Source organism: Porites lutea, chromosome 2, assembly GCF_958299795.1.
Source record: "Porites lutea chromosome 2, jaPorLute2.1, whole genome shotgun sequence".
Taxonomy (NCBI): domain Eukaryota; kingdom Metazoa; phylum Cnidaria; class Anthozoa; order Scleractinia; family Poritidae; genus Porites; species Porites lutea.
This window is the reverse complement of record NC_133202.1, coordinates 32,613,331-32,628,297: the sequence shown is the minus strand read 5'-3', so window position 1 is coordinate 32,628,297 and position 14,967 is coordinate 32,613,331. Positions and strand designations below refer to the sequence as shown.

Here is a 14,967-nt window from a genome sequence, read left to right as displayed (position 1 = left end):
CCGAACAAGGATATCAGCACTGTTTCGCAGATGTTACTAACTGGGGTTAGATTACGCCTCCTTTCCTTGCTGTTCTTCTCTTGTTCGTCATGTCATTAACCCAAAGCCTGTTTTTATAAATGCATCCAGAAAATTAGTACATTCTTCATCATGCTGTAATCCAGTGGGCAAATCTTCAGTTCCAGCATTAAATTGCAATGAAGTCTACAACTTTGAGAAACCAAACACGATGGCATGACCCACTTTGAGTCTTAAAATGCAGCAATCAACTTTAAGCCATTTTGAAAATTTTGTTCTCATAATATCAATTGAGTATCATAAGCATGAAAAAAGGTATAGTGTAATGATTACAGTCTCTATGCAAACTATAATTACAAAAATAAGTTTAATTTCACTTCACCACTAGTCACCCATGTGTGATCCACACTGAACCTTTGATTTACGTATTATTGTTTCTTTCTTGCAATTGTTCAAGGAGCATGGCTGTGTTTCTCTCTTCATGGTCACTGAAAGATGCAGTTCTGCCAATGGTGCCAACATTGCTCGTTTGTTAAAAAGGTGTGGTCAGGAGGTGCCACACTCATTACAAGAAATTGTGGAAATCACAACTCAGGCAAGTCTGTCATTGAAGATCCTAATATACCAGTCCAAACATGAGTGTACATTGTAAACAGACCACAGAGAGTGTTCACTCATGCGATACTGTAAAAACCCACAAGCAAGAACCTGCATTTTCCCAAGAAAAGTTAGCCTAGACAGGTTCTTACATAAATGGTAATTAGCACAAATTTAGGATATTTGGGTTAAAACTATTAGTTTCTTATTTTTGAAGGAAAAAAGTACATTGTAGTTTACTTCTTATAGGTACAATGTATTTATATAAAATCTGTATTCCAGTTTAGTATAATTTTATATGTAAAAATGACTAAGAAGAAGAACCGAAGCACTGACCACATGAATTTTCAAGTCCTCCAGAACATAACATACTTGTATTGTAATGCCTCATTTTATTTGCGCAAGCAAGGCTGTGGTCTTAAGAAAATTTAAGGGAGCCCAGTGCTCTGAACCTGTAAAATCTGGGGTGCCCAGCATATGATTTCTATGAAATTTCTAGTTGCCCAAGAGCAAAAGTTGGGCATCGGGAGTCAATGGGCACTGCTAAAGCACAGCCCTCCAAGTGTACAGAAATTTTTTTTTTAAATATAGATTTTAGAATCCAACCAATTCCCTTTTTCAAATTTTAAGATAAACAGGTTCTTGTATAGAGGGGGCATAACTGGCTAATTTTAGCCTAACAGGTTCTTGAAAACCAGGTTTTTTACTCGTGGGTTTTTGCTGTACTTTATTTTGTGGCCTGCATACATGTACAGTTTTGCTACAAAAACAAGGTGATGCCAAGTCTGTATTTTTACTGTTATTTCTAACACTACATGTATGTCAGGTTTTAAGGTTTTCTTACTTTGTCTTTCTTTGTTTTATTGCTCAGGAAAGAGATAGGAACAAGGATTTATGTTATTTTCTTAAAGCTTTTGGCACCTGCAGGTACAGTATTACAGAAATTAACTACAATATACCTACCACTGTTAGGAGTTTTGAATATTTTTACTATTATATAGTATTATTAATATATCATTATTATTTTTAAATAGTATAATTTTTTTTAATGCCTGTGCCATGTAAAAAGAAAACTAAAGTACAGAAACAATATGTGTAAGTAACAAAAAATACATACCCATGTAGGATATAAAGATCCTTACAGTGTATATTCGTCCTGTATTCTTTTCCTCATATCAACGGGAATTGGTTTATGTGTAAGGGAATAAAAAAATGAATATGAATATGAATAAAATTCTATCACACTTCCACATAGTGGTTCTCCGTCTGCCATTCGTGGCTGAATTGGAATTTTTGGAAATGTTGGCTTTTAAGGAGAAAAACCTCTTGGAGCAAAGGAGAAGCAACAATGAAGTGAACCCACATATGACATTATTACCACGCAGATTGTCTAGACTAGATTGTGGAGTCTGTATTTGTAGATCAGTATCTTACAGAAGCAATACCAATAATTGCAACAAAATGTTAGTGTTTTAACATACATTGTTCATGATTTTTGCGGGCGACAAGAGGAGCCCTCAATCCTAATCTCCAGGTTGTTATTACGCATGCATCGCATGTATGTAGCCAACATTCGTTTGGACTTCCACTAATATTGAATGGAGTGCACAAAACGCAATTTGATCACGCGCGTTTCTACTTTCTATCCCTCGTAATCTGTTCACGAGTGTTTTGACCATTTGTCACGTGAAACTTACGCAAAGCACAGCGTTGGAGCAAAAGCGTTTGGACCTCCGATCGTTGTCGCCCGCACTCCTTAACCTTTGGTTATTACTAGTCAAGTAGTTCAGTGTTTGAAGTAGGAACTGAAATATGCAAAATATTGCAAAGGCTTCAAGCTTTAATTGTCGATCGGTATAAATGTATTTACATGCCAATTCCATATGTAATATGTAGATTGAAAAGCCCTAGCAGAAGATGCCAAAACAGGCACACAGTGCTGACTGAACGTGATAAGCCTTTGGAGGGCATTCCTACATCAGGCATAGTGAAGGTAACTTTGTAGTTAAGCTATAACTTATAGTGCAATCCACCCTATTAATATTTTGAATTTCCTTAGTTCCTGCTATTTGAGAAAGAAAAACGTTACACAGTCTTGTACCAGAAACCCTGCTTGTACATAATACTATTCTATTATTGTGAAACTTGTTTGAAGTGGAACTCATTTTAAGCGGACCCGGTAAAAAAAAAGGTAAAGGCGCACACGAGCCAAAGGCCCAAACAGCCCGAGCTTATCCCGGTTTTCTTAGCATGTAGCATGCCTAGGAGTATTGTTACTGGACGGGATGCTAGTCCATCGCAGGGTTACCACCGTAGTTAGAAGGCCTATTAGCGCTTAACCTAGGGTTAAATTTAACCCGGGTTTCTTTTTCAACGAGGGGACTTTAACCGAGGTCAAATTGTCGGGAGACCTGTTCTCTCACCACTTTTCCATTCCTGCTCCCCCAAAGAGATGTCTTCAACCATAGCTTTGATGTTTATAGACATCTTCTATGCTAGTAGTTACCGAAGGTTACCGAGCGTGGGTGTCAACGGTCGAAGGTTAAAACGCTTTTGCTCCAATGCTGTGCCTTAGCAAGTTTCACGTGATTTGATTAGATTAATTTACGATTGTTAGAAGGTCCAAATGCGGGCAATCAGATTGCGGTCTACGCATTCCATTTATTTTTTGTGGAAGGACAAACGAAGCTGGGTAGATACCTGCCGTGTATGCGTAATAGCAACTTGGAGATTAGGATTGCGGGCTCCTCTTGACGACCACAGTTAGTTTGGCCATAGTCTCTCCGTGGTTTTCAGCGTATTTCTTCTCCTTTAGGTGCTGGTCCTCTATGTAGAGGACACATCATGTTACTGGGTGAGGATTTTAGAGCACAGACCTGGGAAAGCAGATCAGACCAGTTCCAGCAGCAGCATCCATACCATAGATAGTACTGAGTTTCTGGAACTCACCATGTCGGTTAGTGGGTGGTATGCCAATCCAGCTAACAGGGTCAAACATGAACTAGTTTCCATTGGAGATCTCTGTGCTATGATGTGTGGGAACTCTTTTCAGAGGTACAGCCGTGACTTACTACTTGTTTACATTCACAAAGAAAACTACCTCTAAAAGTGTATGATGATGATGATGATTATGACATAATAAAGCACCGATATCAATATTAGATATTTTCATCAGTGATAAAAAGAAAATGTATTGAACATCAAAAGTATAAAGCTACTTAAAGTACTAATACTAATATTTTGTATTTACAACCCTCCATAAAAATTAATAGCCCTTCCTAAATTGCGGAATGCTAGTGTCTAAGCACATTTTTCCCTTTTTGAATGAATATTGTCTCTTTTGTTGTTGCTACTCATCATGAACTTCATCTACTCTGATCTTAAAAGCTCAAGGTCAGATACTATGGATATAAACAATTTCAATCAAAAACGAAAAGAAAAAATGTCTTCTTTAAGTGGTGTTTGTTGTATTTATCTTCAGAGTAAAGATCTGTAAAATCACAGGTGTGGATGACGCTAGCAAGAAGCCCAAGTATGTCGTGGTAAGCATTTTTTGAACGCTTCCCACCACTGACTTTTTCTGGACTTGTTTAGGCGGGGTGTTCAGCTTTTGAAATAATTCCAGAGACTTTTTTGGGTTGTTAATAAGTGATATAACTGTTAATCTTAGCTTGTCACTATAGAGCGCCCAAATGTCAAATTTTTGGTTATTGACATGTTTCTGCTGCGTTTCCCTATCCTTGCTGGAACAAATAGCTGTATTTTTAGCAGGCGCGCGTCCTTGCGCGATTCCCGCCAGAAAAGTATAAATGGCGCATTACCGTGAAGAGGATGCGCCCCTTATGCTGCATGTACGTATTGTCGTGTAATTGAGTGTGTAAATGGTACAGTTGAACCCCGCCTACGGACACCTGCTCAATCAGAAGGACATCCCGTTAACACGGGCATTTTCTATACCCCCCCCCCCCCCCCCCCCACACACACACACACACACTTTCTGTATTAACGGGGCTCGACTCTACTTGTGATGAACCCCGCCTACGGACACCTGCTCAATCAGACGGACATCCCGTTAACACGGGCATTTTCTATGGCCCCCTCACTTTCTTTGTTAACGGGGTTTGACTCTACTTGTGATGAAAACCAATATTTTATTGATCTAGTAGCCGGTTTGTTGAAAACCGGAAACAAAAAGGGTTTTACATCTCATTTTGTAATTGCAACAGAAATAATGAGATATACATGTAGAGCGAAAATGGTGCGATTTAAAACAGAAATGACGTGATTTAGAACATGAAGTACGCGAATTAGAACAGATGTGATTTAGAGCCTAAAATAGTGTGATTCGTGAATTAATCACACTGCTGAGAGCCAATGAGATTGCAGTGATCACAAGTGATTTCAAAATGTTTATAATAAAGAAAAAATGTACATCAAACATGATACATTACCGCTAAAACGGCAAGAGAAAAACAAATAAAGTTGTTGTTTTTGTTGTTTGGTACCTACATGTAATACGCCTACTCTTTGAATTCTGCGATTTCAAAATGGTTGTAATAAAGTGCTAATTGAACTTCATGTCGTGCAGTTTTGGTCTGAAATCATACTTGTGATTTCAAATCGAACTCGTGCTGTGCGTTTGTCCACGCGTATGATTTCAGACCAACTTGCACTCCACTCAGTTCAATAACATTGTTTATCATTAACTAATTATTATAATTATTATTATTATTGTTGTTTTTGTTGTTGCCTTTGTTTATTCACACGCACGTTACCCTTTCATATGCGTGATAACACATAGTAACCAAGCAGTGGTGGTATTATTCTTAAAGAACAAGCTTCTAAAACTCATTCAGTAGATTATTGTGTCTTGTTCTAGGTTCAATATGTTGATAGAGGAGCTTTTGAAGAGGATGTAGATGTTAATAGACTCCTTCAACTTCCACCACAGTTCCATTCCTGCCCATTTCAGGTATCTTCTTCCTAAGATGTTGGAGTAATGTTAATTCGTCCTAGGGACCTTTAAATACGCCGTTTTCCGGTCTGTCTGTGACATGTCCGTAAATTCGGGTAGACTCCTTTTTACCTCGAGTTTAAAAATACCATCCCAAATGTACGCCTAGCCTCAGTAATAGGCTTTTTCTGAGTTGTCCCATTTTTTTTTCGAAGCGAGGCTAAGTACGAAGCCATTAATATGAAAATTATGCAAATAAAACCCATTTTCACAAGAGAGACTTATGCACTTAACCTCATTTTGAAAGTGAGGGTTTTTGGAATTTGGAAATTGCCAATTGGCTATTGTGCGGTTGTATGTGAGATTTGGTCGGTGTTACCTCGAATTTCATTATGGGCCCGATTAGGGGCTTCTTTTATTAACTATAGCAAAGTTGCGCAGGATTCGTCCCCAAAACAGTCCCGTAGCGTATTTCGACGCAACACCGACCGAGTCTCAAACGGAACTTGTAAACGGCCAATAGATTGTCTTAAACAGGAGGTCTAGAGTTTGAGGAATGGGGAAACGTTCACAATGGAACGCGCGCGGAAGAAAGAAAACAACCTTTGTCCGACTGGTTTCAAACTCTGGAGCTCCACCTGTGGCTGACCCTGCACTCCAACCACTGCTAAGGCTACATGTAAACTGGGTTATGGTTCTTTTGTGGCATGTGACTCCTGTATGATAGGATAAGGAGGAGGAGTAAGGAGTAAGGAGGCAGCATGGCCGAGTGGTCAGCGCGTCGGACTCGCAATGGTCTCGGTGCCCCCCCTCCCCCCCCCCCCTGGCCACTTGCTGGATTTGCGCTCGGTCCTCCAGAGATCAAATCTTTGGCTATGCTTGTAAATAGGCAACTGGTTGCCTTCTGCCAGTTGGGGTTTTTAATCCTGTTATGTTGTATTTGAAGTATATGTTTCTAAGTATTTGAGTGGAGTGCACAAAAACTAGCAGGATAAGCTAAGTGCACTTTCCACTATAAACAAACCTTTAAGCTACTATGTTGAAGCATTTTGTGTAGGGATAGATAATGAAAGATGGAAACATTTTTTAGTCACATCATCTTTATTTTATTTTCAGGCTGTTCAAGTATTTGCATGTAGAGTGCAACCTCTTGACAAAGATGAAGAGTGGACAGTAAAGGTACAGTTTTAAACCACAATAACATAATGATTATTTCTCCATTGTAACCTCGCCAGAGTAGCATAATGCGACTAGTTTACGATGAGACAAACTTAAAGCAAGGGGCACACATTCACCAACTCACGCCCTGGCCAGTACCTCACGCGTGCGCAAAGCCATATCACCCGGGCAGTTGCAGCCGCGGACAACTGTTTCGCCTTTATTGGGGCTCATCAGCAGGGAAATGGTTCTTAGAGACAGACGTTACCGCTATATGTTATTTATTTGTTTATTTACTTATTTATTTTGTCAGAGCAAACTCTTTGTCAAACACCTTATTGAGGGAAAGGAAATGGAAGGAAGAGTGGTATTGAGGTATAGTTGAACTTTAAAAGAATTTTCGTCATTCTTAGCGAAGAAGTGTCGTTTGCATGGTCTCTTTTTACCCTCGAACGAAAGCGCCCTGAGGCCTAGTTTTCATATAATCGCCCAGATCACCTCGATCGCTCAAGGCATCTCAAAATGTGCTAAGGTGATCAAGAAGATAATATGCGACGCCGTCGGGACGATCCGTACTATTAGGGCGATCGTAATTGCCTGTAGGAAACTCAAGTCTGCACATACGCTTGTTTCCATATATTCGTTCGGATTATCATAATCGCCCTAGTCGTCTCAACTATTGTAGTTTCTTGATTTTACGGACGGGTGCGATTACCAACTGATTTAGTACAAAGATTGCAAAACAAACTGAACAGTCCCCACACGTCAAAACAAAAGCGAACCAACGATAATAGGCCATTTCCGAGTTCCCCCGGGCCTCTGTTTCAAAACGAGGGTAGGTTCTCAGCCTTTGATATGGAAATCATTTTTCATTCTCATGCAAAAAAAACTCATTTTCACGAGAAAGGTTTTGCACCTAGCCCCATTTTGAAAGTGAGGGTTTTTGGAACTCGGAAGTGGGCTATTTGCGAAACTGGAAAAATCACCCCAGAATGAGTTCAGGCGATCGAGGCGATCTTAAGGAAAAAGTATTTGATGCGATGCGGGACTTTCCAAAGCGCTTGGCGATCACAATTAACTAGATTTGCAGCCTCGCCCGACTCATTCCGAGAATCAGGCGTAACAACTTAACACTGATTGAAGGTTGGAAGACACAAGGGTCTAGGGACATTACAGGGATAGTTCGTTTTGTGTGCACTAGACCTTTTCTATGCTGGCAGCACAGGTTTGGGGCAAAATTGTCTCCTCAACATGTTGAACGAAGTTCAATTTGTTAGCTTCGTAGGGAATCACGATTTTTCTGCGACGGCGTCGGTCAATATTTGAGCGAGACAACGACCAGGATTCTCTGTGTTGATACACCAGAGAAGACAACAATGAAACATTCCCAAAGCATTTTCTTGGTAATGCGCTCTAACCACCACATTACATCGTCAAGGATTTCAAATGACATGAACTTCTTTGACAATGTCAAAACTTTTCTTTTTAGCTTAGGTAATACAATGTGGCTTGATCCTTTGGTGGAAAGGACTTATTTAGAGACCATCAATGTTACAACTAATAACCTGAACATAAGAATGGAGTTATTGGAAGAGAAACTTGCGGCTGACAACAAGCAGGTACTAATGAGTTGACAACGAGCAGATTCTCGAGTTTTTCCCGTTTTTTTATAGGTAATTTTGAGAACTTATGGTGTTTGATAATTTCTCTTCACAGCATGTGCGACTTCTAAGAAGCTTGTGCGAGGGATTCATTTATCTGCCACCTTTGGAGGGTGGGTCAAGTGGTCTTACAGACAACAGGTATTACTTAACTGTTAATCTCGCTGTTTACTTCCACATGTTAAGTCTCATACAAAGTAGGTAATTTCTTATAGGATTCCATAAAAACCAATATCACTTTCATAATGGTCACATCACAACTTATTGGCTTTAACCCTTTCACTGCCAAATGTGGGCGAAGGCAAATTTCGACCAAATATCCAAATTTCATTTCTTAATATTTTGACAAACAAATAGAGTCATGTGAAAGTACAGGCAGAGAGCTTTCATTTGAATGGTCACATCATAGCATTTCGTCCACAGACTCAAAAGTTAGAGTCACCTTACAAAACTCCATCAAGCACTCTGGCAGTGAAAGGGCTAACTTGGGTATGCTGTGGTGTAACTAACTTTATCTTTTTAATATTGTTGTTTGTGCTATAGTTATGATGGAACTGGTGTTCTAAACTCTGTAATTTTGCCCGAGGAAGGATTCCACTCTGTTTACGTGTCTGCTGTGGAAAATCCAGGTCTCTTTTTCATCCAGTTACAATCGTCGGAAGAAAGGTAATAAGCGGTCAGCGGGTGTTATGAACATTTTGTTTTCATATCACTCATCGCGAGGACAGATGTCCGTAGGTCATAAATCTTCATCCGCAAGCGTAATGCACGTGCAAAGTTGTTGTCTTGCTTATTAAACCTATTCCTCTTTTTGACGTTCTCGTTGCCGTCGCGTCGTTGGATCTTAAAATCCCTACTGAGCAGGTGACACCTCGAATTTGGGATCTGTAGGTCCATGTTCCCTATGTTTCCTTAGGCTGAGTTCACACTGCCCCGGACGAATTTTAGACCTGCTGAAAATTCGTGCGTTTAGAAGTTCCGTTCACACGGAGCCACCTTAACCGTACGAAAATTTACACGTTCAAAGAGGAATATTTAGACGTTTCGAAGTTCCGTGTAAACAAGGCGAGAATAGGTGGTTTTCATGCAATCTCGGGAGACACTAATAACAATGGTGAAATGAAAAAATGCTGGTGGACAAACAAAGCGAGCTAATGAGCGATCTTTTGTTTACCGTCCACCAGCATGGCGGCGATGACGTAACGTGAAAACCACCTATAGGGACCTGAACAGAGGACGACGACGACGGCAGTGTAAACGTCGGTAAAAAAATGAATTTGCGTTGTTTGTCACCTTAATCGCGTCTTTGGACCCGCTCAATATGTCAAAATGCAGGCGACTTTTCCTGAAGTTGAATTCTTAAGGATTTTATTCAGGTTCAAAAAGAGGAAGGAAAATTCGTCGTCGTATGTCCACGTCCTCCATAAAACGACAAATTAGGAAGTTTCACGTCGTAGTCGTGCAATGGACGTCAAAGAAATGTACTAAAAAGCGTGATGCACGTGCAGAGCTGTTGTTTTGATCATTAAACCTATATTTTTTTTTTGAAGTCGTCGTAGTTGCTTAAGCTCCCTAATATTGAACGGTCGCATGTAAACGAAGTGTCCCGTCAAATTTTTCAGCCCGTCGAAAATTCGTCCAGTGCCGTGTGAACTTGGCCGTAGACAAAACCTTTGGTCCAGTTTGTCTCTTTTCACCCAGATGTTTAAAAGAATACTGACGCCAACATACTACTAGGGTATCAGTAATCCATTTTAAAGTTACGGGTGCAAACGTGGCTGGATTTGACCTCGTTTTGATGCAATCCTTCCTGGTTTATTATGTTAGTTCATGTTATTCTTATGCTAACTAGTAAAATTAGCGCTGATTTTCATAAGAAAAGGAAAGAGGTCAAAGGTCAACCTCAGCCTCATGTTCACTCAGAGGCTAGGGTACTAAGCCCATAACTGTAGAATGGTCTATTCGTTGGATTATTAGGGAGGGATCCACTGTAATTGGTTAGGCTGTAGTGGTCTCCCTGCCTAATACTTTTTATGTATTCATGCATAAAGATCGTATTCTTGTTAGGCGAAGCTACATAAATAAATATTAACTTCCAACTTTTGTTTGTTGTTCTTGTAAAGCTTGGAGGATCTAAGGCAGAAGATCAACTCTGGAGTGAGTAGAGTTGATGCTGAAGAAACTGAAGTGTCAGTTGGTTCGTATTGCATCGCAAAGTTTTCAGAGGATGACAAGTAAGTTAAGATAATCAAGTCAGCTGCTTGTGTTGTACTGAAACAGTGTAGGAGTTGTTTGCAACTTGTTAAAAATCAAATTTAAAGACTGAAAAAGAAAGTAAAAAACTATTAAGTACTGTGTTGTCAAATACTGTAAAACGAATAGTAACGCCTGAAAGAACTGTCAATGAGGTTTCGTTTGATTGGTAAAAACACATAATAGACGGCGTGCAATCTCTCCTTTGAGAGTGAGTGGGAGCGAATGTTAATGTGCGAGCCGGAGCAGCGAGTTATGCGTGCGCCAGTACGAGTGAAAAGAGCATTTATGAAGCCCGATACTCCGGTGACAAACTGTATTCGTTCGTACTGGCTCCAACTCGCTGCTCACGGCGACACCACTCGCACACACGCAGTCGCTCTCGCTCTCAGATTTTTGAAGAGAGACTTGCTCTCTCTTATGTGCCACATAAGTTGTAGTACCTTTACTTGGAAAGCTTTGCAAGTATGAAAACACTCATAGAGAATTTAATCAGTGACTTTTTTTCCCTTTGCAAAAATAGGTGGTATAGAGCCCGAGTCATGGGGAGCAGGCCTGATGATGAATATGACGTCTTCTATGTTGACTTCGGTGATCGAGAGTGGGTGACAAGAGATAGGATTGTCCAAGCTTGGAGCGGCATTCTACAGCTCCCTCTTCAGGCGATAGAATGCGCTCTTGTTAACGTCCAACCCATCGGTGAGCATTAATCATCAATGTACTGTACACCGTCAAACAGCATGATAGTGTAGCCGACATTCTTCGACCGCCGATAACTCGAACCTTCAAGGGAAATCGGAAAAAGTTCGAATAAGTTTCGAGTAAGTAAACGGGATTGGAGAGGAATGCAAGTATCATGCACACTTCACAGTACAGCGCTAAACATTTTTTTCATTTTTATTGGACTGCCAAAAAAGTAATTAAGACAAAAACTATACGGTTGTTTTCAAATAAATTTAGTATTTTGGATTGTAGTTAATGCACTGCTATTTTTAGCTAGTTAACGAGGGTAAAATTGTATAGAAATTATCTGAAGGGAAGCAAAAATTGCTTCGAGTTAGCGGAAATTTCGAGTTATCGAGGGTTCTGGCTACCGAGGGTAACATTGCAGTAAAGGTATGAAGGAAATCGAGGGGAAATCGACTTTGGTTTAAGTTAGCGCGAGGTTCGTGTTAGGGAGGGTTCAAGTTATCGGGAGTCGACTGTATAATCAAATTAAAATATTACACTTAGCAATCATAGTACGGGTAGTTCTTTAAATGAACCAATCCGATGACGAAGCTCGCGTCATGCAGGGGTGGAAAACGCATGTGACCAAATCATGGTTGGTTTTGTTTTCTTCACAGAAAATGATTGGAGTGAAAAAAGCAGTGAAGCATTCTGGGAAATGGTAACTGATCAGCTGCTTGTTGCCAAGGTAACCGTCATAGATACTTTATATCTGATAACCTTTATTTTTTAATTGACTTGGATTTTACAAAGGATGACGTGAATGGGTCGCAAAAATTACGTCAGCAGCAATTCAACTGTAATATGGTAAAAATAACTGAATTCAAATTGTAATCGCGCATTTTTGCTGCGGTATAAACGTCTTTTCCCCTGGGAAAAAGTAAAACTGCGTGCGCGTGACGGTGTGACCGCTTCTTCATCCTGTAAGTTTATCCTTGGACACACATCTGTAACCACAGAAACGTCAAAAACGTTCATAGTAAGCGACTGACAGAATAGAAAAGCCAGTCTGTAAAAAGGCTAAAGTTTCACACATAAAAGATGCAACACGTACGACGAATAGCGCGGAAATGATATTGTAACTGCTTTTACCTCTACCTTTGATCGCAGGTTAAATGTAAAAGTGCATCTTTAGTTACCGGAAGTCACAGATTTGAAATTGAGCTTTATGACACCAGTACAGAACATGACGTCATCATCAGTCACGAGATGGTCGCAATAGGGCATGCGCACACAACACCTGAGGCTACCAAGGTTTGTATAGACACCTTAGCATTGTATCATACTGGGAGCCATTTATTTTGGATCGCTCTTGCTATTGTAAAGGTGTTAAATGGTATGACTAATTCGCAGGTTTTGATTTATGTATTTGTTTTCCTAAATCCAGTTTTTGTTTGGAGATGCAACTGACGAGCAGGAATGTTATGATGTAAGTACAGCCTCCTGTGGTTGTATGTACGAGTAATGGTAGGCAAGTCTGTAGCTAGTCACTGCAAATAGTTTCTCTTTCTTGAAAGGACAGGATGCGCGGAGACACGTGATTTGCAGATACACTGATCTCTGCCACATATTCACTGCTATATGTAGTTTCCTCGGTACAACAATTCACTTGCGCTCAAGGAAGATTTAGTTCAGCTGGAAAATGATAGTCTTTTCGATTTTGTCCAGAATTATGTCCGACCACAGTTAAGATTTCGTCGAACATGATTTGCAGATCTGGTATGTTGTATTCTGTTGGAATGGATGTATCAGCAAACGCTATCAACAGGTGGAAGAGAAATAACAGAATTGGCAGCATTTTGAAAACTGATTAATTTTACATCTAAAGCAGTGTAACTCTAAATTTAAAAGGTTAAAAGACTCCTCATTCACTTGGTTTCCAAGCATTTTGGGCTATTGTTTGGGAATTTTTTTTAACCATGAGGAAAATCATTTGTCGCAACATGGTCAACACGCATAATGGACAATAACATTCCGGCGTGCGTTGCTATAGCGACAGACATAGCCACGAACTATTTGAAACGACTACTCTTACCTCGTACAAGAATACCGTATTCTAATTAAGAATTTACTGATCTGGTTTGTTGTTAATTGCACTTAAAATTTTGTCATTGCTTAATTAACTCTCTTCGCTGCTAAGAATGTAAACGGCAACACCGCAGGAAATCTCCGTCGCACGACTTCAGTTCGCTGAGACGGACATGTCTGGCATGTCCCGGTGTTCAAATACTGCGCAGCAGCGAAAAAGGGAGAGCTCTGTCGCTAAATCTCTCCTTGCGGTCTTTCTGCATTGTTTACGGTGCCGTCCCACTATCTGAAAGCCTTTAAAAGTCTCCGTAGACGCACTCTAGCTGTCTATAAGTCTCTCTGAGCGTGAAAGTGTTAATCAATTGAGGACCGCTGTATTTTTTTTAGTAACGTTTATTTCCCTCGTTTTTTAGTTTCCTTACCAGAGAATACCACAAATGTGTCTTCAAGCCCATCAATGCAGGGTAAGGTGCCATACAACTGCACATAAAGACTGAAAAGTAACTCTTATAAAGAACTTTGTTTCTGTTTAACTTTAGTCATTACTGTGCTCGCCATATACATTTGGAAAAACAGCGCCTGGAAGAGAATTTTTTGACCAGCCCGAAAGGGCAATTTGACATGTGTTTTTTCATTGTTTCAGGATGCTACGAGGAAAGTAGACATTATCAAGGAAATACAAAGTGTCGTAATGAACAGCGAAGGGTGAGCGAGCTTTTTCTTCGAGAGATTATCCCAACAGACTGTGACCGAAGCTTTCCTTAACCTTTTAAGCCCTTACGTTTCAACATTTTTAAAAAGGATACCGTTATTTTTTCAAACCATTGCTGTTACATTTCCTATGGTATTGGCGGTGATCGTTTTATTTATTCTCATAACTCTCATGTTTGATTGAGCAGAGAAATCAAAAGGTTCCTGTTTGTAAGTAAGCCTAGTACACGTACGCTATTAGAGTGCAGCAGATACTGTGCGGTGGATTTACTATGTGCTAAGATCTAATTCCTCCTCATAACTTATCATTTTAGACGTAGATAGTGACATTTCCACTGCTCAGTCTTGGTTTTTATTAACCCATAGAACAGTTAAGAGCCAAATCTACAATTCACCAAAAACCAGAGTGATATAAAGTGTATTACATTTCCTACTCCTTCTACCTCCTGATGAAGAGCAAAAGTAAGCGGTAGAAAAGTTCGCTTTCAATAATTTCAATGGAAATCCAGATGGTGGCCACCTAACATCAAATAACATACTCAAGTAGTTAAGTCTGTTTGAAGTTGCTGTATTACTGGAAGGTTTATCCGAGCTTCTAATCCAAATGCATTTATCTTTAGGTATAAGGATGATATACGGGACTGTGGTGGAATCCAAGCGCTATGTCGGCTATTGAGTTTAAACAGAGATCCCCTGGTGCTACAGCACATTCTTACAAGTCTTGCCTCTTTAGCTTTTGGTAACGACAGGTCAGTTTGCTTTACTCTTTCTAGCTTCTATAAGTTTTGACTGAAACGCGCCGTGCATTCAGTACAACTTTAACTGGAGTATGAGTATCACTGTAAAGGACTTGGAAGT

General features: G+C 39.9%; 1 protein-coding gene across 1 annotated transcript in view; it reads left to right on the top strand.

Moving 5' to 3' along the window:
* Positions 1–14,967, top strand: part of LOC140928362 (uncharacterized) — a 48,748-nt gene that overhangs the window by 15,483 nt on the left and 18,298 nt on the right. The window contains exons 13-31 of the mRNA XM_073378102.1: positions 476–613; positions 1,487–1,542; positions 2,512–2,608; positions 3,431–3,669; positions 4,097–4,157; positions 5,495–5,587; positions 6,686–6,748; positions 7,041–7,102; positions 8,217–8,346; positions 8,444–8,529; positions 8,932–9,054; positions 10,512–10,622; positions 11,165–11,340; positions 11,988–12,058; positions 12,481–12,624; positions 12,758–12,799; positions 13,812–13,862; positions 14,042–14,103; positions 14,730–14,858. Of these exons, the coding sequence (XP_073234203.1) occupies positions 476–613; positions 1,487–1,542; positions 2,512–2,608; positions 3,431–3,669; positions 4,097–4,157; positions 5,495–5,587; positions 6,686–6,748; positions 7,041–7,102; positions 8,217–8,346; positions 8,444–8,529; positions 8,932–9,054; positions 10,512–10,622; positions 11,165–11,340; positions 11,988–12,058; positions 12,481–12,624; positions 12,758–12,799; positions 13,812–13,862; positions 14,042–14,103; positions 14,730–14,858 (1,934 nt within the window). The remainder of the gene's footprint in view (positions 1–475; positions 614–1,486; positions 1,543–2,511; positions 2,609–3,430; positions 3,670–4,096; positions 4,158–5,494; positions 5,588–6,685; positions 6,749–7,040; positions 7,103–8,216; positions 8,347–8,443; positions 8,530–8,931; positions 9,055–10,511; positions 10,623–11,164; positions 11,341–11,987; positions 12,059–12,480; positions 12,625–12,757; positions 12,800–13,811; positions 13,863–14,041; positions 14,104–14,729; positions 14,859–14,967) is intronic.